This window comes from Hordeum vulgare, chromosome 5H (genome assembly GCF_904849725.1).
Source record: "Hordeum vulgare subsp. vulgare chromosome 5H, MorexV3_pseudomolecules_assembly, whole genome shotgun sequence".
NCBI lineage: Eukaryota > Viridiplantae > Streptophyta > Magnoliopsida > Poales > Poaceae > Hordeum > Hordeum vulgare.
Genome location: NC_058522.1, coordinates 137,707,764 through 137,735,503, shown reverse-complemented (window position 1 = coordinate 137,735,503; position 27,740 = coordinate 137,707,764). Strand labels below are relative to the sequence as shown.

At 44.3% G+C, this 27,740-nt stretch overlaps 1 protein-coding gene across 1 annotated transcript; it reads right to left on the bottom strand.

Moving 5' to 3' along the window:
* Positions 1 to 932: 932 nt before the first annotated feature.
* Positions 933 to 4,935, bottom strand: LOC123396421 (proline-rich receptor-like protein kinase PERK10). Its single transcript, XM_045091361.1, has 2 exons — positions 4,266 to 4,935; positions 933 to 973 (listed from the first exon to the last, which is right to left on the bottom strand). Exons 1-2 carry the CDS (start codon positions 4,774 to 4,776, stop codon positions 933 to 935), a joined length of 552 nt encoding a protein of 183 aa, XP_044947296.1. The 5' UTR covers positions 4,777 to 4,935.
* Between the last annotated feature and the right edge of the window lie 22,805 nt (positions 4,936 to 27,740).

The following is a 27,740-nucleotide window of genomic DNA, read 5'->3' as shown; positions in this document are numbered from 1 at the left end:
TCGACCGTGAACAAACGAATCCACTAGATGTCGAACCCCAACCTAACATCACACATTTCTTGGAAGATTGTCCTATAAGTAACTACTTGAATTCCCACCTAAGAACTCCCGAAATTTCTGGTCATGCAATCTGGTCCATGGATACAAGGAGTAATATATCACTCAACTCCTATACTAAGCCGTCTAGTGTATCACATCTGTCAACACATAACCAGAATATCGGAACCTCATCTATTTCAGACACTCGTAATCACAACGATACAAAGTATGGCGATACATTCGGAACTCTTTGCACCAGTACTCGGGAAGCCGGACTCCTCTTGCCACTACTAGTATTGAAGCAATTTCGAACATCCTTCGTCCTGAGATACTAAGAAATCTGAATGATAACGATGTGCTCAAGAATCCCCTGGAGCTCAACTCCCCGGAAGAAATCAAGCTAGACTGCACGCACCAAGACAGAACTCCGTCACATCGACATCATATAGATTCAAAAAGTATCCGCGTGATCCTAAAAAAATTTGAGTGAGAAGAGGAGTAGAATTAAATTATTACGTCAAGATTCCTCACCAGAGCATAGAAGAGGAGAAAAAAGAATCCTATCCTTGTAACGCCCAAGATGCGATCCTATCCTTATTTTGGCGCGAGGGCCTCGACAGGGATAGAAGCCCATCTCGTCGTTTCGCAAGAATGGATATCGTTACAAGTACATGTACTAAAAAGATGAGATATACAGAATTGCCTTACACTCGCCACAAGCTACATCAGAGCCACATCAGTACAATACATAAATATCACGAAGAAGAGCAGGGTCCGACTACGGATGAAAACAAACGAGAAAAAAGAACGACGTCCATCCTTGCTATCCCAGGCTGCCGGCCTGGAACCCATCCTAGATTGATGAAGAAGAAGAAGAAACTCCAAATGAATAATCAACGCGCGCGCATCAAGTAGCCTTTACATGTACCTGCAACTGGTGTTGTAGTAATTTGTGAGCCACAGGGGACTCAGCAATCTCATTTCCAAAGGTATCAATACTAGCAAAGCTTAATAGGTGAGGTATGGTTAAGTGTTGAGGCTGCAGCAAGCGGCTAAGCATTTATTTAGTGGCTAACTTACAAGTACAAGAATAAAGAGGGGGAGATCTAGCATAGCAGACGTGACTACTGATGATCAAATGAATGATCCTAAACACCTACTTACCTCAGACATAACCCCACCGTGTCCACGATCGGAGAAGGAACTCGCGAAAGAGACAGTCACGGTAACACACTCAGTTGGCATACTTTAATTAAGTTAACTTCAAGTTATCTAGAACCAGTGTTAAACAAAGTTTCCATATTGCCACATAACCGCGGGAACGACTTTCTGAAAGATTTAACCCTTCAAGGGTGCTCCAACTAATCCATCACAAATTACCAGAAGCCGCATAGAAATACTCGATCACGAAACTCGCGATCTCGTCGGACTCCTTAGTGGAAAACCTCAACTCTGAGATTACCAGAAGCATCACCGGAATCCCGATGCGCAAGACATACGTCAAAGGTAAAACTAATCCAGCAAGGCCGCCCGACGTGTCGACGATCCCGATAGGAGCCGCGTATCTTGTTCTCAGGACACGACGCATAAGCAAACCGTACGGTGTCTTGATAGACATCACCCGAGTTGCCCCGGGTTGGCCCCGCGCGGTGCTCTGTTTTGGACCAGCACCATCAGCACTGGCCCTCCCTGTATTATGTAGAATTACTCCTCGGGTTCATGACGCCCTATGCTTTTCAGTATTAACAGAATTATTATGTTTGGCAAATTTAGTACCAATGTTGGGCCTTGCCACACCAGCTTTAATCTAAAACGAATTATCAAGGGGGTCCCCATAACAACGCCGATCATGTTAGGAGTGCTCAATTATGGAACATAACACCGGTAGCCGAAACTAAGGGGCCAAAGGTGGAACAAAACACCAGGCTCGAAAGGCCAAGCCTTCCACCTTTTACCAAGTATATAGGTGCATTAAATTAAATAGACTTTAATAGGGTGATACAACAAGGAACCCATGTTATCACATGGAAGCAATTGCACCTATAACTAGGAACGCCAACACATGGTTAAGCAAGCGGTAACATAGCCAATCAGTGGTTTGCTAGGTTGTGAACAGGTTGAAGGTTTTCATGGCAATGTTGAGAGGCTGATATTTAATAGGTGGTAGGCAGCGAGACAAAACGATAGAAACGGTAAAACTAACATGGCAATGGTAGTAATGGTATCTGGGGAAATGGTCATCTTGCGTGAGATCCCACTTGGAAGAAGAATGACTCTGTGAAGCAGACGAACTGACGTAGTCGAACGGATCCTCACACTCCGAAGCGATCGGAACTCTATCGAGACAAAGCAAACCGGAAACAAGAATCAACACACGATATTCACCAAGGCAAATGCACGACATGATGCACACCCTAATATGACGCATGATCAGATGAATATGTGCAACACATGGCATGGCAATTCACACTAATCAAACACTACACATTAAGTGAGGTTCAATACGGAACGAGTTGCATATTGACGAAACTCCACATACGAATTATTTAGTTCTATCCCGGTCACGTACACGGCAATATTAAATGTGGTTAAACATGGCAAGAGGTGAAGCGTAATTAAACTACCTATCTAGGCATTTTAAATGAGGTCGGAAACGACTTATAGCATCTCCGAACTGACCCCATACGTTAATTTACAATTCTGGCCAGATCCGAACTAACACATATAAATATTTGATAAACAGCAAAATAAATAGGTTCACGTGATTCTACGTGTTGTTCCAATTAATTTACACCTAAAGAACATTTCCAACGGAGCTACGTTTCAAAAGATACGAACACTACAAGATATGATGGCATGAATGCAATATGTGTGCAACAATAGTCACAAGCATCCCAAACCAAGAAGGCAGAAACATATTATGAAACTACACAAGATTCTAAGCAAGTTTCATATAGGACACGATCTAAACGGAGCAGCGGTTCAACAACTACGAGCTAAACAAGAAATCACTACAATCTGCCCAAAACAGCAACATGCCATTTTCTACACCCTCGAACAACAAGCTACATAAATCCAAAATGCTCAAACAAGGCATGATGTAATAGTGGTCAAGATGCTCTACAACATACTACTAATGACATCTAGCATGGAAGCATGGATCACTAGGAAAAGAACTCACAAAATGGCATCTCACACACAGTTTCAGACTTAGTGCAAATATCAGTTTATGACAGTGCAGTTTTCGATCTGAAGGCATATTGACAGCAAGAAAACTATAAGCTACAGGTCTCTGAACGGCATGAAAATTGACAGCATGCTAGAGAATCTTAAGGACTACAACTACCTCCATTGCACCAACCTCAAAAGAGCTAGAGATCACTAGATAAACTCATGTAAAGACAGCAACAAAATATAACAGATTTCAGACTTCAGCATCTCCAAATCAGCACTATTTTCTAACATGTTGAGAACAAGCAAACAACACCTAAATATGGATTTCGATTGCAACCAATATTACCAGAGACTAGCCTACACATCCAAGGGCATATCTCTAGTTGACAACTCCTTCATATCATGCACGGATTAAATCCCAGAATATAAACAAAAGGGCGACATATCAAAATATCACGCGCACTAACTTGCTCAAAAGCTAAACCTAAATGCACATTTAAATTCTATGGATTTTTTCTACCCCGAAAACATATATAACATGTGGGGTTGCAAAATAAAAGTAATGCCACATGTATATGCTAGAAGATGTCCTAAACACGATATAACAAACTAGCGACGGAATCCTACATGCAAAAATACAACCAACTACTCTAAAATACATAGCAAAAGGTCCCTAAAAATGTGAGAGTTTTATCCACGGGGTTTGAGCAATCCGGACATGCACGAAAATAAATACGGAATAAGCAACCTATTAGGACAACACTTGTTTCTAGGCATATGGCAAGTCAAATCACTTCAAACATGCATGCAAGTTGAAAAATATGAATCTACGCGAAAAACTACACAAGTTTCATATATGACTCGTTCCGATCCGACATACGGATTAAATTCTACGGGCGTTGAACTAATTAGAATATTTCCTGAAATTAACTAAATCACAGAGGTATTCCTAACTTACTAAACATGCTGGATATGGCTATTGGGCCGAAACGGGAGCGCTATATAATATATTGCGTGCCTGGCGCAAGATAGAGGGATCGGAGGCGGATTACCTCGCGGGCCAAGGCCTAGGACGGCGGGGAAGGAGGCGTCCTGGTCGGTGGGGCGAGGCAGGCCTGGGGGCAGCGCGGTGCTGGCCTGGGTCGGGAGGAGCTGGCCAGCTGGGCAAGTGCTGGCGAGGCCGGTCAACGGGGCGAGCGAGCGGGCGCTCGGCCTCGAGATCCTGACGGGAGGCCATAGCGGCAGCGGTTGCACGGGCCAGCGCCAGTGGCGAGGGTGCAGCGAGGCGGCGGCGGGTCTCCGGGGCGGTGGAGGTCGGCCGGATCTGGCGGTGGGACTCCGTTCCGAGTGGGTCCGGCGGGAAGCGTGGGCGGTTCCCTCGTCGGGTGCGCTCGGGCAACGCGGGGGCAAGGCGCCTTCGGCTCGGCGACGGCTCACCAGATGGGCTCGGCGGGCCAATTGCGGGCTCAGCGGTCCCGACGGCGCTGAGGAGGGAGAGAGGAGAGAGAGAGGAGGCTGGGGTAGGTGGGCGTGGAATTCGAGGCACGCGGCTAGGGTTTCCATTAGGAGCAGGTTAGGGGTGTTTAAATAGGAAATGGGCTAGGTTAGAGGATTTTGGGTGTTTTTCGACCATCCGATCGTGATTGGCTGGTCCGTTCGGAGAGACGGGTTAGGGTTAGCTGTATATAGAATGCTAGGTGGGGTTAAGAGGGAAAACGGGCACCCGGCAACGTATTTTAAAACACCGATAAAACGTCCGACGAAAGACCGAATACGGTGCCGCTACGGTCGACTGTTCGGGTACCATACGGACTCCGATTGCGACGAAAATTGGCAGGCCGCCTACCTATATTAAAATAAGACCACATGCCAAGTTTCAACCCAATCCGAGAAAGTTTTACACACGCTTTTAAAAACATGGTTTGACGATGTCGCGGGCGCGTGCGAGTGTGGTCGGGCTCAGAACGGGCAACGACGAGAACCGACAACTAGTAACGGATGCAAGTTTCGAAAACTAAAGGGAACGGAATGCCGATGCCATGCGGATGATGCGCATGATGCGATGATGATGCGAAAAACAAAACTAAACACACGACGAAAACGGAAAAGAGGGGAATCTTCTGGGGCGTCGGTCTCGGGCTGTCACAGCTCTCAAGTGGCTACCTTCTACGAGATGTCTCAACCTTGGATCATCTCCATCGTCGGGCTTCTTCCTCTCCGCATGCCAGCGCATGAACTTTGCTTCCTTAGGATCTAGGAAGTACCGTTGCATACGGGGAGTGATCGGAAAGTACCATACAACTTTCTAAGGAGCTTTCTTTCCTGCCTTCTTGTATCAAGAAGCATTGCACACTGGATAGTTTTTTTTTTCCGCGTGCTCCCCCCCCCCCCCGATAAATGATGCAATCGTTGACTCATGAGTGGTACCTAATGTGCGGCAAATCAAAAGGGCAAACAATTTTCTTGGCCTCCTCGACACTACTAGGACAGATGTTTCCCACGGGAAGAACTTTATTATGTAGATACTTCAAATGCTCATCGAGGATTTTGTCTGTCCATTTGGTTTTGGCCTTCGTCTTTAGAAGTTCGAGCGTGAAACTCAAGCTCGTCACCTCGGGATCGCAACCGTCATACAATGGAGTCCTTGAGTCCACTTCAAGTTGAGCTAGCTCGACCTCCTCTCTAGAAGCAACTCTCTCGCTAGTTCTACTCTTGTGGAGGAGGTCTTGAACATGAGGGTCCTGCACGACTGCACTTAGTAGCGTCGAACACCGCGGCGTGACCATCGCCTCTTCTCCGCCATGTTTGGACTCTTCTTCGCCGTGTCCGGAATCTTCTCCGCCTCCGTCATTTCTGGACTCTTCCCTGCCGTCATGTCTGACACCATCGTCTTCGTGTCGATCGGTCATGTCTTCGTCTAGCCCCATGTCCTTATACCCTGCCATTTGGACGTCCTCATCATCATCATCTTCTTCACTTATCCACAGAGTATATCCATGCATGAAACCATTCATCAGCAACTGCACCTTCAAAGTGCCACGATCAAAAGGGTCCAAAAGGACTCCTTCCTTGCATCTTGCACACGGACATCTAATCCTAGTCCGATTATTTGCATGCATGTCCATCACCGCGGATTGCATGTACCGCTCCACCTTCCATACACTCACCTTCATGAAGGACTGCACGGTATAACAAGCAAAAGGGTTATAAAATAAATAATGCATGCATGCTTCAAAGTCATATAAAATTTTGGCATGACCTTGCCTAAAAATAGGACATATGGAGTTTGCTCGAAATTCACCGAAACGGAAATAAATCGACATTTCAGCAAAACATCAGCAACTCGAGCGATCGGAGGGCGTGTAACACTCGCACAAATCTCTCCATATATATATCCCAAACACACATATTCTCATTCACACACATATTCCCATTCTTTAAGTGAACAACTTTTTACTCACCTATATATCTCCCGAGAGAGATGATGAGAGAGATCGATTGAAAGAGCACGCGTGGATGGATAAATAGCTAGCTAGATCTAGTTGTTTGTGAGGAGAGGTGAATCTAGCTATCTAACTAATGGAGAGGGAGTTATGGTGGAGGGGGAATTAATATAATGGGGAGAGGAAGAGAGGTAGGATAAAGAGAGATGTGAGAGAGGCCATTTATGAAGGAGAGTTATGGTGGATGTGGACATTAATGAGGAGAGAAGAGATGTAGGAGGAAGAGTGAAGAAGAGCAACAATGGTGTGGAGACTGTGGAGAGGGGAAAGGAGGGGGAGAGAGGTCAAAGTGGGGGAGAGGAGGGGGAGGGGGGTAAAAAGGTGGCACCAGCCGCAACTAGCTGTAGCCCTGCATACCAGAGAGCGCTGCTACTATACTATTAGTAGTAGCGATGTATACCATCGAGCGCTACTACTAATTGGGGCCAACTAGAAGCAGCGGTTGTGCAAAACCAAGCGCTACCGCTATACACTTAGCAGTAGCGCTGGGTTTTGGGTAACGATGCTACTACAGCTACCGACGGTGGCATCATCTGGTCCCACATAGTAGTAGCGCCTTTTTAATAAGCAGCGCTACTGCTAAGGTGTTAGTAGTAGCGCTTGACTGGATCAGCGCTACTGCTAATTAGCAGCAGCATTTTCTTTTTCCAGCGCTACTACTGAGGTCCTGCCTATAAGGTTTTTCCTAGTAGTGAGGCCACTAATTAAAACAAATATCCTCTTCCTCAGATAAATGATCAGTATGATCAACTTTCTGGTTCCACAGTCTTCTCTAACCTCGACTTGAGGTTGGGATACCAGCAGATCCGTGTTCACAAAGAGGATATCCCAAAGACCGCCTTTGTTACTAGCTATGGATCATACGAGTACACCGTCATGTCCTTCGGCTTAACCAATGCACTAGCAACCTTCTCTCGGTTGATTAATTACATATTCATGGACTACCTCGACAAATTCGTCGTGGTATATCTAGATGATATTCTGGTATTTTCTAAGAATAAAGAAGCGCATGCCGAACATCTTCGTCTTGTACTAGATAAGCTTCAGGAGCATAAACTTTATGCGAAGTATTCTAAATGTGAATTCTGGCTGGACGAAGTGACATACCTTGGTCATGTGATCTCCAAGGATGGTATTGCAGTCACCCCTGAACGAATTCAAGCTATTCTTGACTAGACTCCCCCGAAGAATGTCAAGCAAGTCAGAAGTTTTCTCGGACTCGCCAGCTATTGTCGTCGATTCATCGAGAACTTCTCCAAGATTGCAAAGCCCTTAACCAATATGTTTCACAAAGGTGTTAACTATGAGTGGACTGATAAATGTCAGGAAAGTTTCCAAGCACTCAAGGACAAACTGATGTCCGCACCGGTACTTGCTCCTCCGGATACGAAAAGGGATTTTGTCATATATTGTGTCGCTTCTCGTCAAGGAATAGGTTGTATCCTGATGCAGGATCGCAAGGTAATTGCTTATGCCTCACGTCAGCTGCGTGCTCATGAAGAGAACTACCCAGTTCATGATCTCGAACTTGCCACAGTTATACATGCACTGAAAGAATGGCGACAATACCTTGTCGGTAATCACTGTGAAATCTACACCGACCATCAAAGTCTGAAGTATTTGTTCACTCAACCGGAGCTGAACCTCCGTCAACAGAGATGATGGAGCGTATAGCAGATTTTGACTGTAGTATATCATATACCCCCGGCAAGGCTAACGTAATGGATGATGCCTTGAGTCACAAGTCATACTACAACCACCTCCAAGTTCATAAGGTTCACGATCGTCTGCAAGAGGAATTCCGTAAGCTGAACTTCGATATTGTCCCTCAGGGTTATCTTGTTCCCCCTCGTGAAGAGTTTCGCAAGATTAATATCCATGTGCTAAATCAGGGTTCCCTCAGTAACCTAGTTGTTGAACCAGATCTTGTGGGCACCATCAAGACTCTGCAAGGTTATGACGATGATGTCAAAAAAAATTAAACGTTGCCTTACAGAAGGTAAACCCTCCTTATTCACTGTTGTTGGAGATGGCGCTTTGTACTTCAAGGTTCGCCTATTCGTCCCTAATAAAAAGGGAAATCTCAGAATGACCGGAAAGGTGATGAAAGAAGCGCACGACACACCATTGTCGATTCACCCGGGTAGTACCATGATGTACCAAGACATCCGTCAAAGATTCTGGTGGCCCAACATGAAGCAAGACATTGCAAGCTATATGGCAGAATGTGATATTTGCCTGTGTATCAAAGAAGAACATCAAAAGCCTGGTCGAACTCTGCAACCTATCTCTATTCCTGAGTGGAAATGGGACCAGGTTGAAATGGACTTTGTCACTGGTTTTCCCAAAAACACAAAGGTAATGTGTTGGGTAACATAGTAAATTCAAAATTTTCCTACGCCATACAAGGATCTATCTATGGAGAGACCAGCAACGAGCAAGAGGGAAGAGCATCTTCATACCTTTGAAGATTGCTAAGAAGAAGCGTCACTATGAACGTGGTTGATGGAGTCGTACTCGTAGCGATTCAAATCTCAGTGGATTCCGATCTATGATCCGAACCACGGCACCTCCCGTTCAACGCACATGCAGCCCGGTGACGTCTCCAACACCTTGAACGAGCAAGGAGGAAGGAGAGGTTGAGGGAGAGAGCTCCGGAAGAACGACGTCGTGGTGGCGGTTGAGCTACGTGGAACTCCGTCAGGGCTTCGCCAAGCACCGTGGAGGACGAGGAAGGAGAGATGTACGGCTGCGCCGAGAGAGAGCGAGTTCGTCTCTCAAATCTTCCCCAATACCCTGGGTATTTATAGGAGGGAGCGAGGAGGGTGCGCCACCTCTAGGGTTTCCACCCTAGGGGTGGCGGCAGCCCATCTGGGGCCGGCGGCCAGGGTGGAGAGGGGAGGGTGGCGCCCTAGGTGGGCCTTGGGCCCCCTCCCACGGCTAGGATTTGCCCCGTCCACCTCTTGCTACACCTTGGGCTGGGTGGGAGGCGCACCAGCACACCAAGGGGCTGGTTCCCTCCCACACTTGGCCCATGTAGCCTCCCGGGGCCGGTGGCCCTTCCCGGTGGTCCCGACTTATTGTCGGTGATGCCCGAAACGCTTTCGGTGTCAAAAACCCTTCATCCTATATTCCATTCTTTACCTCTGAATCATTCCAGAGCTCCTCGTGACGTCCGGGATTTCATCCGGGACTCCAAACAACCTTAGATAACCATGTACACTATTTCCCTATAACCCTAGGGTCATCGAACCTTAAGTGTGTAGACCCTACGGGATCGGGAAGCACGCAGATATGACCAAGACACCTCTCCGGCCAATAACTAACAGGGGGTCTTGATATCCATGTTGGCTCCCACACGTTCCATGAAGAACTCATCGGATGAACCACGATGTCAAGGATTCAATCAATCCCGTATGCAATTCCCTTTGTCTATCGGTATGATACTTGCCCGAGATTCGATCGTAGGTATCCCTATACCTTGTTCAATCTCGTTAGCGGAAAGTCTCTTTACTCGTTCCGTAGAACATCATCACATGACTAACTCCTTAGTCACATTGAGCTCATTATGATGATGTTCTACCGAGTGGGCCCACAGATACCTCTCCGTCACCCGTAGAGACAAATCCCAGTCTCGATTCGTACCAACTCAACAGACACTTTCGGAGATACACGTAGTGCATCTTTATAGTCACCCAGTTACGTTGTGACATTTGATACACCCAAATCACTTCTACGGTATCCAGGAGTTGCAAAATCTCATGGTCTAAGGAAATGATACTTGACATTAGAAAAGCTTTAGCAGACGGACAACACGATCTAGTGCTATGCTCAGGATTGGGTCTTGTCCATCACATCATTCTCCTAATGATGTGATCCCATTATCAAGGACATCCAATGTCCATGATCAGGAAACCATGATCATCTGTTGATCAACGAGCTAGCCAACTAGAGGATTACTAGGGACATATTGTGATATATATATTCACACATGTATTACTGTTTTCGGTTAATACAATTATAGCATGAACAATAGACAATTATCATGAAGAAGGAAACATAATAATAACCACTTTATTATTGCCTCTAGGGCATATTTCCAACATAATGATGTTATTCTTGTCGTGATTGACCGACTATCCAAAGTTGCACATTTCCTGGCCGTCAAAGAAACAATTAATGCTAGTCAACTAGCAGATCTTTATATGTCAAGAATTGTTTCACTTCACGGTATTCCGTTAGTAATCAGCTCGAACCGTGGCAGCTTGTTCACTTCAATATTCTGGGAAAGTTTTCAGAAAGCTATGGGGACTCATCTGTCCTTCAGCACCGCTTTTCATCCTCAATCCCAGGGACAAGTTGAACGAGTCAACCAAATTCTCAAGGACATGCTTCGAGCTTGTGTCATTTCTTTCGGTAAGAAATGGGAGGAATCTCTCCCGTATGCTGAGTTCTCTTACAACAATAGCTATCAAGCTAGCCTGAAGATGGCCCCTTTCGAAATATTGTATGGACGAAGGTGTCAAACTCCTCTGAATTGGTCAGAAACTGGGGAACTATCACTCTTCAGTCCGGATATTATCCAACATGCCAAAGACCAAGTCCACATTTTTCATGAGAATCTGAAGGCTACTCAGTCTTGTCAGAAGAGTCAGTATGACCATCATAATCAAGATAGGGTCTATCAACCTAGCGAAAAGGCTTATCTTCGTGTCACACCAATGAGAGGCACACACCATTTTGGGATCAAGGGCAAGTTAGCTCCTCGCTATATTGGTCCTTTCACTGTTCTCGAGCAGCGTGGAAAAGTGGCTTATCAATTGGAACTACCGGCGAACCTTTCTCAGGTTCACGATGTCTTCCATGTGTCTCAACTTCGTCGCTGCTTCAAGGATCCTATTCGAGCAGTGGATCATGATATGCTTGAGCTGCAACTAGACCTCTCTTATAAAGAGCATCCGGTCTGCATTCTCAACCAGGCTGAACGTCGGACTCATTGCAAAGTCACCAAGTTCCTTAAAGTGCAGTGGTCAAATCATTCTAAAGATGAAGCCACTTGGGAACGCGAGGATTCCTGACGTGCAACTATTCCTGATTTGATGCCTCCACGGCAACGGAGCCAGAAAAGAGCTTGTCCCACTTGCTCAACAATTAGCAATTGTCTTGCAATGGCCCACCAGCGCGTGGGTTCGCGGCAGTTTTCGAGGGTAGAGTATTCAACCCAAATTTGTTGGTTCGCGCGACGGGAAGTGAAAGAATATTCTCAAGTATTAGCGGTTGAATGTGTCAGATTCAGCCACACCTGAAAGATTCGTATCTGCAAGAAAAGTATCAACAGCAAAGGTAGTATGATAGCAACGGTGCCAGAAACGATCTGTTGACGGCAGACTATTCCTAACGGTTGTATCAATGGCGCCAGAAGTTGCCCGTGGATGGGAAATAGTCTTTCCCGGTAACGGCGCGAGAAAAAGTGTTGTAGCAGGTAGCATGAGTGTAATGAGTAACAACAGTAGCAGTAGCAACAGTAGCGAGTAACAACAGTAGCAACAGTAGTAGTAGTAGCAAGTAACAGTAGCAGCAACAGTAGTAACAGCAGCAGAGCAAGGCAAGTAACAATAGCAACAACAGTAGTAACAGCAACAGAGAAGAGTAAGTAACAGCAGCAGTGGGACAAACTCATAGGCAATGGGTCAGTAATTCGTTGGATGACATTCATCATGCAACAGCCATAACACGGAAAGATATATGGCTAGCTCCCGTTCGTCAATGTGATGTAGGCATGCATTCCCAGTGTAGTCATATGTGCTTAGGGAAAAGAACTTGCATGACATCTATTGTCCATCCCTCCCGTGGCAGCGGGGTCCAAATGGATACTACAGAATATTAAGGTTCTCCTTTTAATAAAGAACCGGACCAACGCATTAGCACTTGGTGAACACATGAACTCCTCAAACTATGGTCATCACCGGGAGTGCTTCCGATTATTGTCACTCCGGGGTTGCCGGGTCATAACACATAGTAGGTAACTACAACTTGCAAGATCGGATCTAAAACACACATATATTGGTGACAACATAATAATTTCAGATCTGAAATCATGGAACTTGGCCCCTAGTGACAAGCATTAAGCATGGCAAAGTAGTAGCAACATCAATCTCAGAACATGGTGGATACTAGGGATCAATCCCCGTCAAAACTAACTCGATTACATGATAGATCTCATCCTACTCATCACCGCCCAGCGAGCCTACGAATAGATTACTCACGAACGATGAAGAGCTTCATGGAATTGGAGAGGGAAGAAGGTTGATGATGATGATGGCGACGACCTCCTTGATCCGGAGCCCAAAACGGACTCCATATCTGCCCTCCAGATGAAGAACAGGATGTGGCGGTGCCTCCGTGTCGCAAACGCGATGAAATCTTCTCTCTTGATTTTTTTTTTCGGGACAAAAGGGAATTTATAGAGCTGAGTTTGGGGGCGGCAGAGCCACGTGGGCCCCACAAGCTTGGTTGCCGCGGATAGGGGTGGCCGCGGCAACAGGGCTTGTGGTCCACTGGCCCGTCCCCTCCAGTGGATCTTTGCGCAGGTATTTTTCATATTTTCCAGAAATATTCTCCATAAATTTTCAGGACGTTCCGAGAACTTTCATTTGTGCACCAAAACAACACCATGGCAATTCTGCTGAAAATAGCGTTAGTCCGAGTTAGTTCCATTCAAATCATGCAAATTAGAGTCCAAAACAAGGGCAAAAGAGTTTGGAAAAGTAGATACGATGAACATAATTTTTTTTGTGGGCGTTGATGTTCGATTTGCTGCCCTCCTTAGTCTTTTCTCGATTCAGCGGTGTTGCTGGATTGAAGCGGCCCGGAACGGTATTACTCGTACGCTTCAGAGAGACTGTTTTCATCGACTAACATGCAACTCGTTGCATAAAGATGACTGGCGGGTGCCTGCTTCTTCAACTTTAGTCGAATTGGATTTGACCGAGGCAGTCCTTGGAGAGAGGTTAAATTGAAATTTGCACATCACCATTGTGGTGTTTGCGTAAGTAAGATGCGATCGTACTAGATACCCATAGCACCCACGTAAAACATGCAACAACAAATTAGAGGACGTCTAACTTGTTTTTGCATGGTATGCTTGTGATGTGATATGGCCAAAGACATGATGTGATATATTGGATGTATGAGATGATCATGTTGTAATAGTTAATATCGACTTGCACGTCGATGCTACGGCAACCGACAGGAGCCATAGGGTTGTCTTTAAACTAATGTTTGTGTTTGCAGATGTGTTTACTATATCGCTAGGTTGTAGCTTTAGTAGTAATATCATAGATAGCACGACAACTCGATGGCGGCACGATGATGGAGTTCATGGTGTGGTGCCGGTGACAAGAAGATCATCCCGGTGCTTTCACGATGGAGATCAAGAAGCACAAGATAATGGCCATATCATGTCACTTATGAATTGCATGTGATGTTAATCCTTTTATGCACCTTATTTTGCTTAGAACGACGGTAGCATTATAAGGTGGTCCCTCACTAAAATTTCAAGATGAAATTTTGTTCTCCCCGACTATGCACCGTTGCGACAATTCGTCGTTTCGAGACACCACGTGATGATCGGGTGTGATAGACTCAACGTTCACATACAGCGGGTGCAAAACAGTTGCACATGCGGAACCCTCAGGTTAAACTTAACGAGCCTAGCATGTGCAGACATGGCCTCGGAACACAAGAGACCGAATGGTCGAGCATGAATCGTATAGTTCATATGATTAGCATAGAGATGTTTACCACTCAAACTATACTCAACTCACGTGATGATCGGACTTGAGTTAGTGTATTTGGATCATGTACCACTCAAATGACTAGAGGGATGTATTTTTTGAGTGGGAGTTCTTAAGTAACGTGATTACTTGAACTAATTATCATGAACATAATCAAAAGTTCTTTACGGATTATGATGTAGCTTGCGCTATAGCTCTACTGTTTTTATATGTTCCTTGAGAAAATTTAGTTAAAAGATGATAGTAGCAACTTTGCGGACTGAGTCCTAAAATTGAGTATTGTCCTCATTGCTGCGCAGAAGGCTTATGTCCTTAATGCACCACTCGGTGTGCCGCACCTCGAGCGTCGTGTGTGGATGTTGCGAACATCTGACATACACATTTTTGATGACTACGTGATAGTTCAGTACGTAATACTTAATGGCTTAGAAGCAAGGCGTCGAAGATGTTTTGAAACATCATGGAACATAAGAGATGTTCTAAGAGATGAAATTGAGATTTCATGCTCGTGCCCTTGTTGAGAGGTATGAGACCTCCGACAAGATTCTTTTTCTACAAAGTAAAGGAGAAAAGCTCAACTGTTGAGCATGTGCTCAGATTGTCTGAGTACAACAATCACTTGAATCCAGTGGGAGTTAATCTTCGAGATGAGATAGTGATGTTTCTCCAAAGTCACTGCCACCAAGCTGATAGAGCTTCGTGATGTAACATATCAAGGATAGATATAATGATCCTTGAGCGATTCGTAATGTTTGACACTGCGAAACTAGAAATCAAGAAGGAGCATCAATTGTTGATGGTTAGTAAAACCACTAGTTTCAAGAAGGGCAAGGGCTAGAAGGGATACTTCATGAAACGGCAAACGAGTTGCTGCTCTAATGAAGAAACCCAAGATTGAACCCAAACCCGAGACTAAGTGCTTGTGTTATGAGGGGAACGGTCACTGAGGCGGAGCTGCCATAGATACTTGGTAGATAAGAAGGTTGGCAAAGTCGACAGAAGTATATTTGATATACATGATATAGATGTGTACTTTACTAGTACTCCTAGTAGCACGAGGGTATTAGATATCGGTTTGGTTGCTAAATGATTAGTAACTCAAAATAAAAGCTACGGAATAAACGGAGACTAGCTAAAAGCGAGGTGACGATATGTGTTGGAAGTGTTTCCAAGGTTGATGTGATCAAAAACATCGCACGCACCCTCTACCATCGGGATTGGTGTTAAACCTAAATAATTGTTATTTGGTGTTTGCGTTGAGCATGAACATGATTGGATCATGTTTACTGCAATATGATTAATCATTGAAAGAGACTAATAGTTATTCTATTTGCTTGAATAATTACCTTCAATGGTTTATTGAATCTCGATCATAGTGTTACACATGTTCATAATATTGGTGCCAAAAGATACAAAGTAATAATGATAGTACCACTTACTTGTGGCACTGCCACTTGAGTCATGTTGGTGTAAAATGCATGAAGAATCTCCATGCTCGTGGATCTGTGTACTCAGTCATTTTTGAAATGTTTGAGACATGCAAACCATACCTGTTGGTATAAACGCATGAAGAAACACCATGCGGATGGATCGTTTGGATTCACTTGATTTTGAAGCACTTGAGACATGCAAAATCATACCGCATGGAACAAGAAAGTAACTTGTTGGAAGCAATATGTTTTTGATGCGTTCAGTCCAATGAGTGTTGAGGCACGCAGTGGATATCGTTTTGCTCTTACTTCACTGACGATTTGAGTAGATACAGGAGTATTTCTTGATGAATCACAAGTCTGAAATATTGAAAAGTTCAAAGCTATTTCAGAGTGAAGATCATCATGACAAGAGGATAAACTGTCTATGTTATGACCATAGAAATGAATATCTGAGTTGCGAGTTTTGGTACACGGTTAAGACAATGTGGAAATTGTTTCGCAATTCATGCCATCTAGAACACCATAGTGTGATGGTGTGTCCGAACGTCATAGTCGCGCCCTATTTGATATGGTGCATACTATGATGTCTCTTATCGAATTACCACTATCGTTTATGGGTTATGCATTAGAGACAACTACATTCACTTTAAATAGGCCACCGCGTATGTCCGTTGTGATGACATAGTATGAACTATGGTTTGGAGAAACCTGAGCTGTCGTTTCTTGAAAGTTTGGGGCTGCGACGCTTATGTGAAAAAGTTTCAGTCTGATAAGCTCAAACCCAAAGCGGCTAAATGAATCTTCATAGGATATCCAAAACAGTTGGGTACATCTCCTATCTCAGATCCGGAAGCAAAGTGTTTGTTTCTAGAAACGGGTCCTTTCTCGAGGAAAGGTTTCTCTCGAAAGAATTGAGTGGGAGGGTGGTGGAACTTGATGAGGTTACTAAACCGTCACTTCAACCAGTGTGTAGCAGGACGGAGGAAGTTGTTCCTGTGGCGCCTACACCAATTGAAATGGAAACTGATGATGGTGATCATTGAGCTTGGGATCAAGTTACTACAAACCCCGTAGGTCGACAAGGTCGCGTACTAGTACACAGTGGTACGGTAACACTGTCTTGGATGTCATGTTGTTGAACAACAATGAAGCTATGAGCTATGGAGAAGCAACGGTCAGCCCGGATTCCGACAAATGGCTGGAGGCCATGAAATCCGAGAGAGGATCCATGTATGAAAATGAAGTATAGACTTTGGAAGAACTACTTGATGGTCGTAGGACTATTAAGTAAAGATGGATCTTTAAAGGAAAGACAGACGATGATGGTGAAAAGTCACCATTAAGATAAGCTCGACTTATAGCAAAGATGTTTCTGACAAGTTCAAAGAGTTGACAATGATGAGACTTTCTCACTCGTAGCGATGCTAAAAATATGTTGGAATTATGTTGGCAATTTCTGCATTGTTTGTGAAATATTGCACATAGGATGTCAAAACATTGTTTCCTCGACACTTTCCTTGAGAAAAGATTATATATTATACAACCAGAAGGTTTTGTCAATCCTAAGGATGCTAACAAGTACGCAAGCTCCAACGATCCTTCTATGGACTGGTGCAAGCATCTCGGAGTTGGAATATACGCTTTGATGAGATGATCAAAGCTTTTTGGTTTATACGAAGTTTATGAGAAACTTGTATTTCCAAAAAAGTGAGTGGGAGCACTATAGAATTTCTAATAAGTACATGTAGTTGACATATTGTTGATCGGAAGTAATGTAGAATTTCTATAAAGCATAAAGGGTTGTTTGAAAGGAGTTTTTCAAAGGAAGACCTGGATAGAGCTACTTGAACATTGAGCATCAAAGATCTATAGAGATAGATCAAAACGCTAAATAGAACTTTCAATGAAATGCATGCCTTGACAGGTTTTTGAAGGAGTTCAAAATAGATCAGCAAAGAAGGAGTTCTTGGTTGTGTTGTAAGTTGTGAATTTGAGTAAGACTCAAAACCCGATCACGGCAGAAGAAAGAGTAAGGACGAGGGTCATCCCCTATGCCTTAGCCATAGACTCTAAAGTATGCCATGATGTGTACCGCACCTGATGTGTGCCTTGCCACAAGTCTGTTAAGAGGTACAGAGAGTGATCCAACATTGAATCACTAAACAACAGTCAAAGTTATCCTTAGTACCTAATAGACTAACGAATTTTTCTCGATTGTGGACGTGGTTAAATAGTCCGTCGTAAAGGGTTACGTCGATGCAAGCTTTGACACTAATCTGAATAAATCTGAGTAGTAAAACGGATTCGTATAGTAGAGTAGACATTTGGAATATTTCCGAATAACACGTAGTAGCAGCATCTATAGAATGACATAAAGATTTGTAAAGCTCACACAGATCTGAAAGGTTCAGAACCTCACAAGCAAGACGTGATCAAACCCCAGAACTGTATGGGTGTTGGATTCGTTAAAATCACATAGTGATGTGAACTAGATTATTGACTCTAGTGCAAGTGGGATACTGTTGGAAATATGCCCTAGAGGCAAAAATAAATTAGTTATTATTATATTTCTTTGTTCGTGATAATCGTTTATTATCCATGCTATAATTGTATCGATTGGAAACTCAAATACATGTGTGGATACATAGACAACACACTGTCCCTTGTAAGCCTCTAATTGACTAGCTCGTTGATCAAAGATGGTCAAGGTTTCCTGGCTATAGACAAGTGTTGTTACTTGATAATGGGATCACATCATTAGGAGAATCATGTGATGGACAAGACCCAAATTATAAACGTAGCATGTGATCGTGTCATTTTGTTGCTATTGTTTTCTGCGTCTCAAGTATTCATTCCTATAACCATGAGATCATGTAACTCACTGACACCGGAGGAATACCTTGTGTGTATCAAATTACACAACGTTACTGGATGACTATAAAGGTGCTCTACAGGTAACTCCAAAGGTGTCCATTGAGTTAGCATGGATCAAGACTGGGATTTGTCACTCCGTGTGACAGAGAGGTATCTTGGGGCCCACTCGGTAATACAACATCACATAAAAGCCTTGCGAGCAATGTGACTCAAGTGTAAGTCACGAGATCTTGTACTACAGAACAAGTAAAGAGACTTGCCGGTAATGAGATTGCAATAGGTATAGGGATACCGACGATCAAATCTCGCGCAAGTAACATAGCGAAGGTCAAAGGGAATGTTATATGGGATAATATGAATCCTTGGCACATAGGTTCAACCGATAAGATCTTCGTAGAATATGTAGGATCCAATATGGACATCCAGGTCCCGCTATTGGATATTGACCGGGGAGTGTCTCGGGTCATGTCTACATAGTTCTCGAACCCGCAAGGTCTGCACACTTAAGGCTCGGTGACATTTTAGTATAGTTGATTTATATGTGTTGGTGACCGAAGGTTGTTCGGAGTCACGGATGAGATCACGGACGTTCATATACAAGAAGTTGGTGTTTGGGAAGGTTTTCGGGCATTGTCGGCAGTGTACCGCGAGTGACGAATGGGTTCCGGGGGCCCACTGGGTGGGCCACCACGCCCCAAGGGGTCCACATGGGTTTATTGGATGCACAATATGGTATAATAGGCTTTCAAAGTCATCCAAGGAAAGCCCATGAGGAAAATGTGGAAAATCCAAAAGAGGTGGGATAATAAGGAAGGAGTCCTAATCCAAGTGGGATTAGAGAAGGACTCCTCCCTCCCACTTCGGCCGACCCAAGGAGGTGCCGTCCGTTTGGCGTTAGATTGTAACGGATCGTGGGATGGATCGTGGGACAACGGTGATTTGAATCACGAAGCTGTACCACTACATCAACCGCGTTTCTTAACGCTTCCTGCTGAGCGATCTACAAGGGTATGTGGATCAAATATCCCTCTCGTAGATGGACATCACCATGATAGGTCTTCGTGTGTGTAGGAAATTTTTTCTTTCCCATGCAACGTTCCCCAACATGGTTGTCAGCCGTCATGACCACCACCATGAGTTTCGACATCTCTGCCATCAGATCTGACATCGCCTGAGCTCGGGTCTTGCCTAACCCGCTGGCCCCATTGGCTTCTGCAGCGTTTGGCTGGTCCTGAGCCGCCGTGGCTCCTGCCATATAAATGGCGATTTGGTGGGGGCATCCCTGTGGTTCTTCGGAAATCGCCGCCTCAGGAAAACAACCCAGCCTCCCTTCATGGAGAGGACAGATCGAGTCGGTGTCTCCCATCGACGATTCACCATCGGAGTTGACGGGGGTGTCAGCGCCAGCTTCCGGCTCTTCTGGGAGGGCGACTCCATGCGTGAGGCTGACAAAGGCGCAACGTCGGCTGAGCTGACGCATGGCGGGTTGGGCGAGCTGAGTCAGCTCAACGATGTCGGTGCAGATGTCCGGCTCGGGAACTGGTGTTTCGATCTTGCCGATGAAGACGTGGGTCTTGCCAAAGGGGACCCGGTACCCAGATTCGATCGATCCGGCCTCGGGACCTGATGACCAACAAGTGTAGGGGATCTATCGTAGTCCTTTCAATAAGTAAGAGTGTCGAAACCAACGAGGAGCAGAAGGAACTAACAAGTGGTTTTCGGCAAGGTATTCTGTGCAAGCACAGAAATTATCGGTAACAGATAGTTGTGTGATAAGATAATTCGTAGCAAGTAGCAAGTAACAATAGTAACAAAGGTGTAGCAAGATGGCCCAATCCCTTTTGTAGCAAGGGACAATCATGGACAAACTCTTATATGAGGTAAAGCGCTCCCGAGGACACATGGGAATTTCTGTCAAGGTAGTTTTCATCAAGTTCATATGATTCGCGTTCGCTACTTTGATAGTTTGATATGTGGGTGGACCGGTGCTTGGGTGCTGCTCTTACTTGGACAAACATCCCACTTATGATTAACCCCTCTTGCAAGCATCCGCAACTACGAAAGAAGAATTAAGACTAAGTGTAACCATAGCATTAAACTAGTGGATCCAAATCAGCCCCTTACGAAGCAACACATAAACTAGGGTTTAAGCTTCTGTCACTCTAGAAACCCATCACCTACTTATTACTTCCCAATGCCTTCCTCTAGTCCCAAATAATGGTGAAGTGTTATGTAGTCAACGTTCACATAACACCACTAGAGGAAAGACAACATACAACACATGAAAATATCGAACGAATACCAGATTCACATGACTACTTATAGCAAGACTTATCCCATGTCCTCAGGAACAAAGGTGACTACTCACAAAGCATAATTATGTTCATGACCAGAGAGGTATTGAAAAGCATTAAGGATCTGAACATATGATCTTCCATCGAGTAATCCAACTAGCATCAACTACAAAGAGTAATTAACACTACTAGCAACCTTACAAGTACCAATCGGAGTCGCGAGACGGAGATTGGTTATAAGAGATGAACTATGGATTGGAGATGAGATGGTGCTGATGAAGATGTCGATGGTTATGAGTCCCCTCTGATGAGAGGAGTGTTGGTGATGACGACGGCGACGATTTCCCCCTCCGGGAGGGAAGTTTCCTCGGCAGGACGGCCCTGTCGAAGCTCTAGATTGGTTCTGCTCAAGTTCCGCCTCGTGGCGGCGGCGTCTCTTCCCGAAAGCCTCCTCCTGATTTTTTCTGGAATGAAACCATCCTTATAGCAAAAGATGGGAGACGGAGGGGCAATAGGGGGCCCACAAGCCACCTAGGCAAGGCCAGGGGTGGTAGGCCGCGCCTAGTAGGCTTGTGGCCTCCTGGTGGATCCCCTCCGGTACTTCTTCCACCCAGTATTTTTTATAAAATCCAAAATAATTCCTCGTTGATTTTCACGGCTTTTGGAGTTGCGCAGGATAGGTATGTCAAACTTGCTCCTTTTTCAGACCAATATTCCACCTGCCGGCATTCTCCCTCTTCATGTAAACCTTATAAAATAAGAGAGAAAAGGCATAAGTATTGTACCATAAAGTGTAATAACAGCCCATAAAGCGATAAATATCAACATAAAAGCATGATACAAAATGGACGTACCAACTCCCCCAAGCTTAGACCTCGCTTGTCCTCAAGCGGAAGTCGAGATCCATAAATATGCCCACATGTTTAGAGATAGAGGTGTAGATAAAACAAAATACGGACATGCAGGCATCATGATCATAATTAGAACAACAATATCGTCATATAATCTCTTATGCTAAAGTGACAATTCCTTCACAAAGTAAAGTATGGATCAAGAATCTTATTGAGAATTAACAACCAATAGCCTTTAGTTATTGAAGCAATTGCAATTTATCATAACATCAGAAAGAGTCAAATAAGAGCTTCTAAAGCAAATCCACATACTCAATCATCCTTTCGTCTTCTAAAATTGCTAAAACTCACGTGGTACTCATGAGATCAAAGTTTCAGTTGGACATAGAGAAAGATAGGGGATTATAGTTTTGCCTCCCAACTACTTACCTCAAGGGTAATGTCAACAATAATAATTCGGGAATACTTACTTCCAAGTTGACATGTGAATATAGATCTTTCCCTAGCACATGACGCTTGCCAAGATAATGGTGAAATAAGGAATTGGTGTCTATCACCATGACTCTTTCAAGGATAAAAGTAAAGGTACAAGATAGGCCCTTCGCAGAGGGAAGCAGAGGTTGTCATGCGCTTTTGAGGTTTGTATGGGTGATCTCTTAGTGTGGAGGAACGTCACTTTATATTGCCTCCTATGATAAAGAACTTTATTACGCAGTCTGTCGCTTTTATGTGTTCCTCATCATAGGTTCGTACAAAGCTTATTTTCCACACACTAATAGATCATACATATTTAGGGAGCAATTTTTATTGCTTGCACCGATGACAACTTACTTGAGGGATCTTATTCAATCCATAGGTAGGTATGGTGTACTCTCATGGCAAAACTGGGTTGAAGGTTCGATGCACAAGTAGTATCTCCACCTAGTGCGGAAGTTTTGGCTGATATGAGGTGGAAGCAATCGCCATATGCTAAGGGATCTCTAGTCATATAACATTGTTCGGGACCAAGCAAACATAATTCATTATGTTGTCTTCCTTGTCCAACATCTACTTCTAAGCATGTAATAGTTTAATGAGTGTTCACAATCATAGATGGTGCCCAAGATGATATATTTACATGCGAACCTCTCCTTCTTTATTACTTCCTATTAATTGCAACAATTACCAAGGTTTACGTTTGTCCACCCATAACAAGTTTCAATCAACTTTCTTTTTATATGTGAAGCCATCACTTCCCATAAGATCATTACATGATCTTTCATGCTTTTGTTCTTTTATTATTATTTTCTTTAGATCATGGCATGAAGCAAGGCCCTTAACTAAAACACTCTTTATTATATGACTCACGAGCTCGAATACATTGGGGGTAACACAAAGCAAAACTCAAGCCTAGAACATACTAAGAACTTTATTCTACTAGAGAAAGATAAAACCAAAAAGGATCGAACTAAGAAAAAGGTAAAGGCAAAATATGTGATGGTGATACATACCGGGGCAACTCCCCCAAGCTTGGCACAAGCCAAGAGGAGTGCCCATACCCGTGCTTAATTGTCTTCCTTCGAAGGTGATGGTGGTGGAGTTGTTGCAGTCTGGGGTTGATTCTCCGTCTTCCAGGGCATAGGTGCTCCATCGTCTAAAGATGATCGAGTCTCTGGAATCCTCAAATCTGCAGCCAACCGTATTGATTTAAATCTATACTCATACTCACAGTTTTGGTTCTACAGGTCGTAGATCTGGGCTTGGAGGTGATCAATTCTGTCATAGAGCCTGGAGAGGTGCTTCCCGATGTCATTGGCATCGATCTTGTGCTTGTTGGTGAACTCCGTGATCATCATGTGGTTGGCATTGAGTCCGTGTTCCACCATCCCTTGGCACTTCAATACTTGCTGCTCCATTGCTTCGAGCCTCGCATCCACGCTTCCGGTCTTCTTGGGCCCCTCAACATCACGGATGTGCAGCACCCCCTCATACATCTCGATAGATTGAGGGTATTGCAGCACTCCCGCGAGGTAGGGATTGTTGACCTTCTCGAAGAACTTGTCCTTCGAAACTTCTGGGGACGCCATAGCGATCTGGATCTGTCTGCACAGCAGCTCGAAACAAAAATAGAGGATATTTGCGCGATACGAGGGTCAGACCTTTCAGGAGAATATATAATGATTTTTTACCGACCAAAAGGAGTATTCAGCAAGAAAACGGAGTCCGGGAGACACACGAGGTGCCCACAAGCCACCCAGCCACGGCCAGGGGGGGTAGGCCGTGCCTGGAAGGCTTGTTGCCTCCTCGTGCGCTTTCCGGACTACTTTAATTTTTTTCTACTTTTCTAAAAATTCGAAAACAGAGAAAAATTGCTACTAGAAAAGTTTTGGAGTCGGTTTACTTACCGAATCACATACCTCTTTGTTTTTGGAGTCTGAAACAGGCTGATAAATATCCCTTACGTACTCCTCCGGAGTTATGGTATTAATAATATTGCTTTCAACATTTATGGGAGTACCCGAGATATAATCCTTGATTCTTTGCCCATTTACAACTCTCGGAAAATTGCCATCCGTGTTGTTGATCTTGATGGCACCGGGAGAATACACTTCTTCAACAATGTAAGGACCTTCCCATTTAGAGAGAAGCTTGCCTGCAAAAAATCTTAAACGGGAATTGTATAGCAAGACATAATCACCTACATCGAACTCATGTTTTTCTATCCTTTTATCATGCCACATCTTAACTTTTTCTTTAAACAACTTGGCATTTTCATATGCCTGAGTTCTTGATTCATCAAGTGAGCTAATATCAAATAACCTCTTCTCTCCAGCAAGTTTGCAATCAAAGTTGAGCTCTTTGATTGCCCAATAAGCCTTATGCTCTAGCTCAAGAGGTAAATGACATGCTTTACCGTAAACCATTTTGTACGGAGACATGCCCATGGGATTCTTATAAGCAGTTCTATAAGCCCACAGTGCATCATCAAGCTGCTTAGACCAATTCTTTCTAGACCTATTAAAGGTCTTTTGCAGAATTAGTTTAATTTCTCTATTACTTAGCTCTACTTGACCACTGGACTGAGGATGATAAGGAGATGCAATTCTTTGATTGACATCATACTTAGCAAGCGTTTTACGAAAAGCACCATGAATAAAATTTGAACCACCATCAGTCATTAAATATCTAGGGACTCCAAATCTACGGAAAATAACTTGTTTAAGAATCCTAATAGAGGTGTTATGATCAGCACTACTAGTTGGTATAGCTTCTACCCACTTAGTAACGTAATCAACAGCAACTAGGATATGAGTATACACATTGGACTTTGGAAAAGGTCCCATATAATCAAAACCCCAAACATCAAATGGTTCAATGACAAGTGAATAATTCATAGGCATTTCCTGACGTTTACTGATATTACCTATTCTTTGACATTCATCACAAGACAAGACAAACTTACGGGCATCCTTGAAGAGGGTAGGCCAATAGAAAATGGATTGCAATACCTTGTGTGCAGTTTCTCCCGCATTGTGTCCTCCGTAAGCCTCGGAGTGACACTTCTGTAGGATCTGTCCCTATTCATGCTGAGGTACACCACGTCTAATAACACCATCTACTTGTTCTTTATAAAGGTGAGGATCATCCCAAAAGTAATGTCTCAAATCAAAGAAGAATTTCTTCTTTTGCTGGTATGTGAAACTAGGTGGTATATATTTGGCAACAATATAATTTTCATAATCAGCATACCACGGTGTACTACGTGAAGCATTGATGACATTCAATTGCTCATCACGAAAGCTATCATCAATAGGTTGTGGGTCATCAAGAACATTCTCCAACCTAGACAAGTTACCTCCTATGGGGTTCTCAGCACCCTTCCCAACAACATGCAAATCAAATTCTTGTAGCAAGAGAACCCATCTGATAAGTCTAGGTTTAGCATCTTTCTTTTCCGTAAGATACTTAATAGCAGCATGATCAATGTGAATAGTAACTTTTGAATAAACAATACATGATCTAAACTTTTCACATGCAAACACGACCGCTAAAAATTCCTTTTCAGTAGTAGCATAGTTTCTTTGGGCACTGTCTAAAGTTATACTAGCATAATGAATAACATTCAATTACTTATCAACTCTTTGTCCTAGAACATCATCAAAAGCATAATCACTAGCATCACACATAATTTCAAAAGGTAGGTTCCAATCAGGTGGTTGAACAATAGGTGCAGTTATCAAGGCCTTCTTAAGTATTTCAAATGCTTCCTCACAATCATCGTCAAAAACAAAAGGAATATCCTTTTGCATGAGATTGGTGAGAGGCCTACAAATCTTAGAGAAGTCTTTAATGAACCTTCTATAGAAACCGGCATGACCAAGGAAACTTCTTATACCTTTGATGTCTATAGGGCATGGCATTTTCTCGATTGCATCAACCTTAGCCTTATCGACTTCAATACCTCTTTCAGAAATTTTATGTCCTAAGACGATGCCTTCATTAACCATAAAGTGGCACTTCTCCCAATTCAAGACAAGGTTGGTATCTTTACATCTCTGCAAAACTCGATCAAGGTTGCTGAGGCAATCATCAAAAGAAGACCCGTAAATGGAGAAGTCATCCATGAAAACCTCAACAATCTTTTCACAAAAGTCAGAGAATATAGCCATCATACATCTTTGAAAGGTAGCAGGTGCATTACATAAGCCAAAAGGCCTACGTTTGTAAGCAAAGGTATCGAAAGGGCAGGTAAAAGTGGTTTTCTCCTGATCAGATTGTGCAACCGGTATTTGGGAGAAACCAGAATAACTGGTATTTGGCATTTAGAATAAATGCAAAAGACTACTGGTTTCAAGTTTTGAATTTGAATTCAAAAATATATAGTTTCCAAAAATGCTGAAAACTTTATGGGTGATTGGAAATATTCCTACTAACACCTGTCGCCCTGAAGCCAAAATTGCTTGTGAAGCGAAAATAAATGGAAAGCAATGTCAATAATTAAAACAGAAACAAAATAGAAAAAAAGTGAGGAAAAACTTACCTGTCGCCCTGAGGACGTCCGGCCCACCAGGGGTAGGGTCGTCTTCTTCCTCTGCCTTCTGGCAGAGGAGAGATCGACCACGGTGGCCTCGTCCACCTCCTGCTTCGCCGTGGCGACCTCAGGTGCCCCCCAGGACAGCGCGATAGCAGGGTTATCCTCCCCAAGCGCGTCTCTATCCGTTCCCGTGACCATTCCTCCCCCTCCTCTCGGGTTCTCTCCTCCCTCCTCCTACCGCCATTGCCAAGAGCTCGAGCTCGAGCTGCCGTGCCCCTAGCCGCAGGAACATCCTCCCGAGTGCACCAGTAGCTCCGCCTCGACGAACTGGTTCTTCCTACAGAAGCCGAAGCCTCCCCGAGCCCTCCAGCGCCTCCAGTGCCATCGTCTTCAACCTTCGGCCGCCGGCAAATCGACGATGGATCGCCGGCTACAGCCCCTTCCCGAGCAGTCTGAGCCTAGCTTCACCTCTACCGTGAGCTTGCGATCATTTCCCCTCTTCTTCCCCTCGGATTCGTGCCCCCTACCCACTGGACCGACGAACCTGAGCTCCGGCAGCTGCCTCGGCTCGTCGCCGGCATGCTCCGGCCACCCATAGCCCTCCCTAAGGCCAGTGCTGGATGAGGCCGAGCCTGGGGATCATCCCAGTGCTCTCGGAACCCGATCCCGAGCACCACATCACGATTTAGCGCATCTCTGGCAAAGATCCGCCGCGGATCTGGTCGCCGTCGGTCAGCCTCCGGCAGGGGACGACGTGGCCGG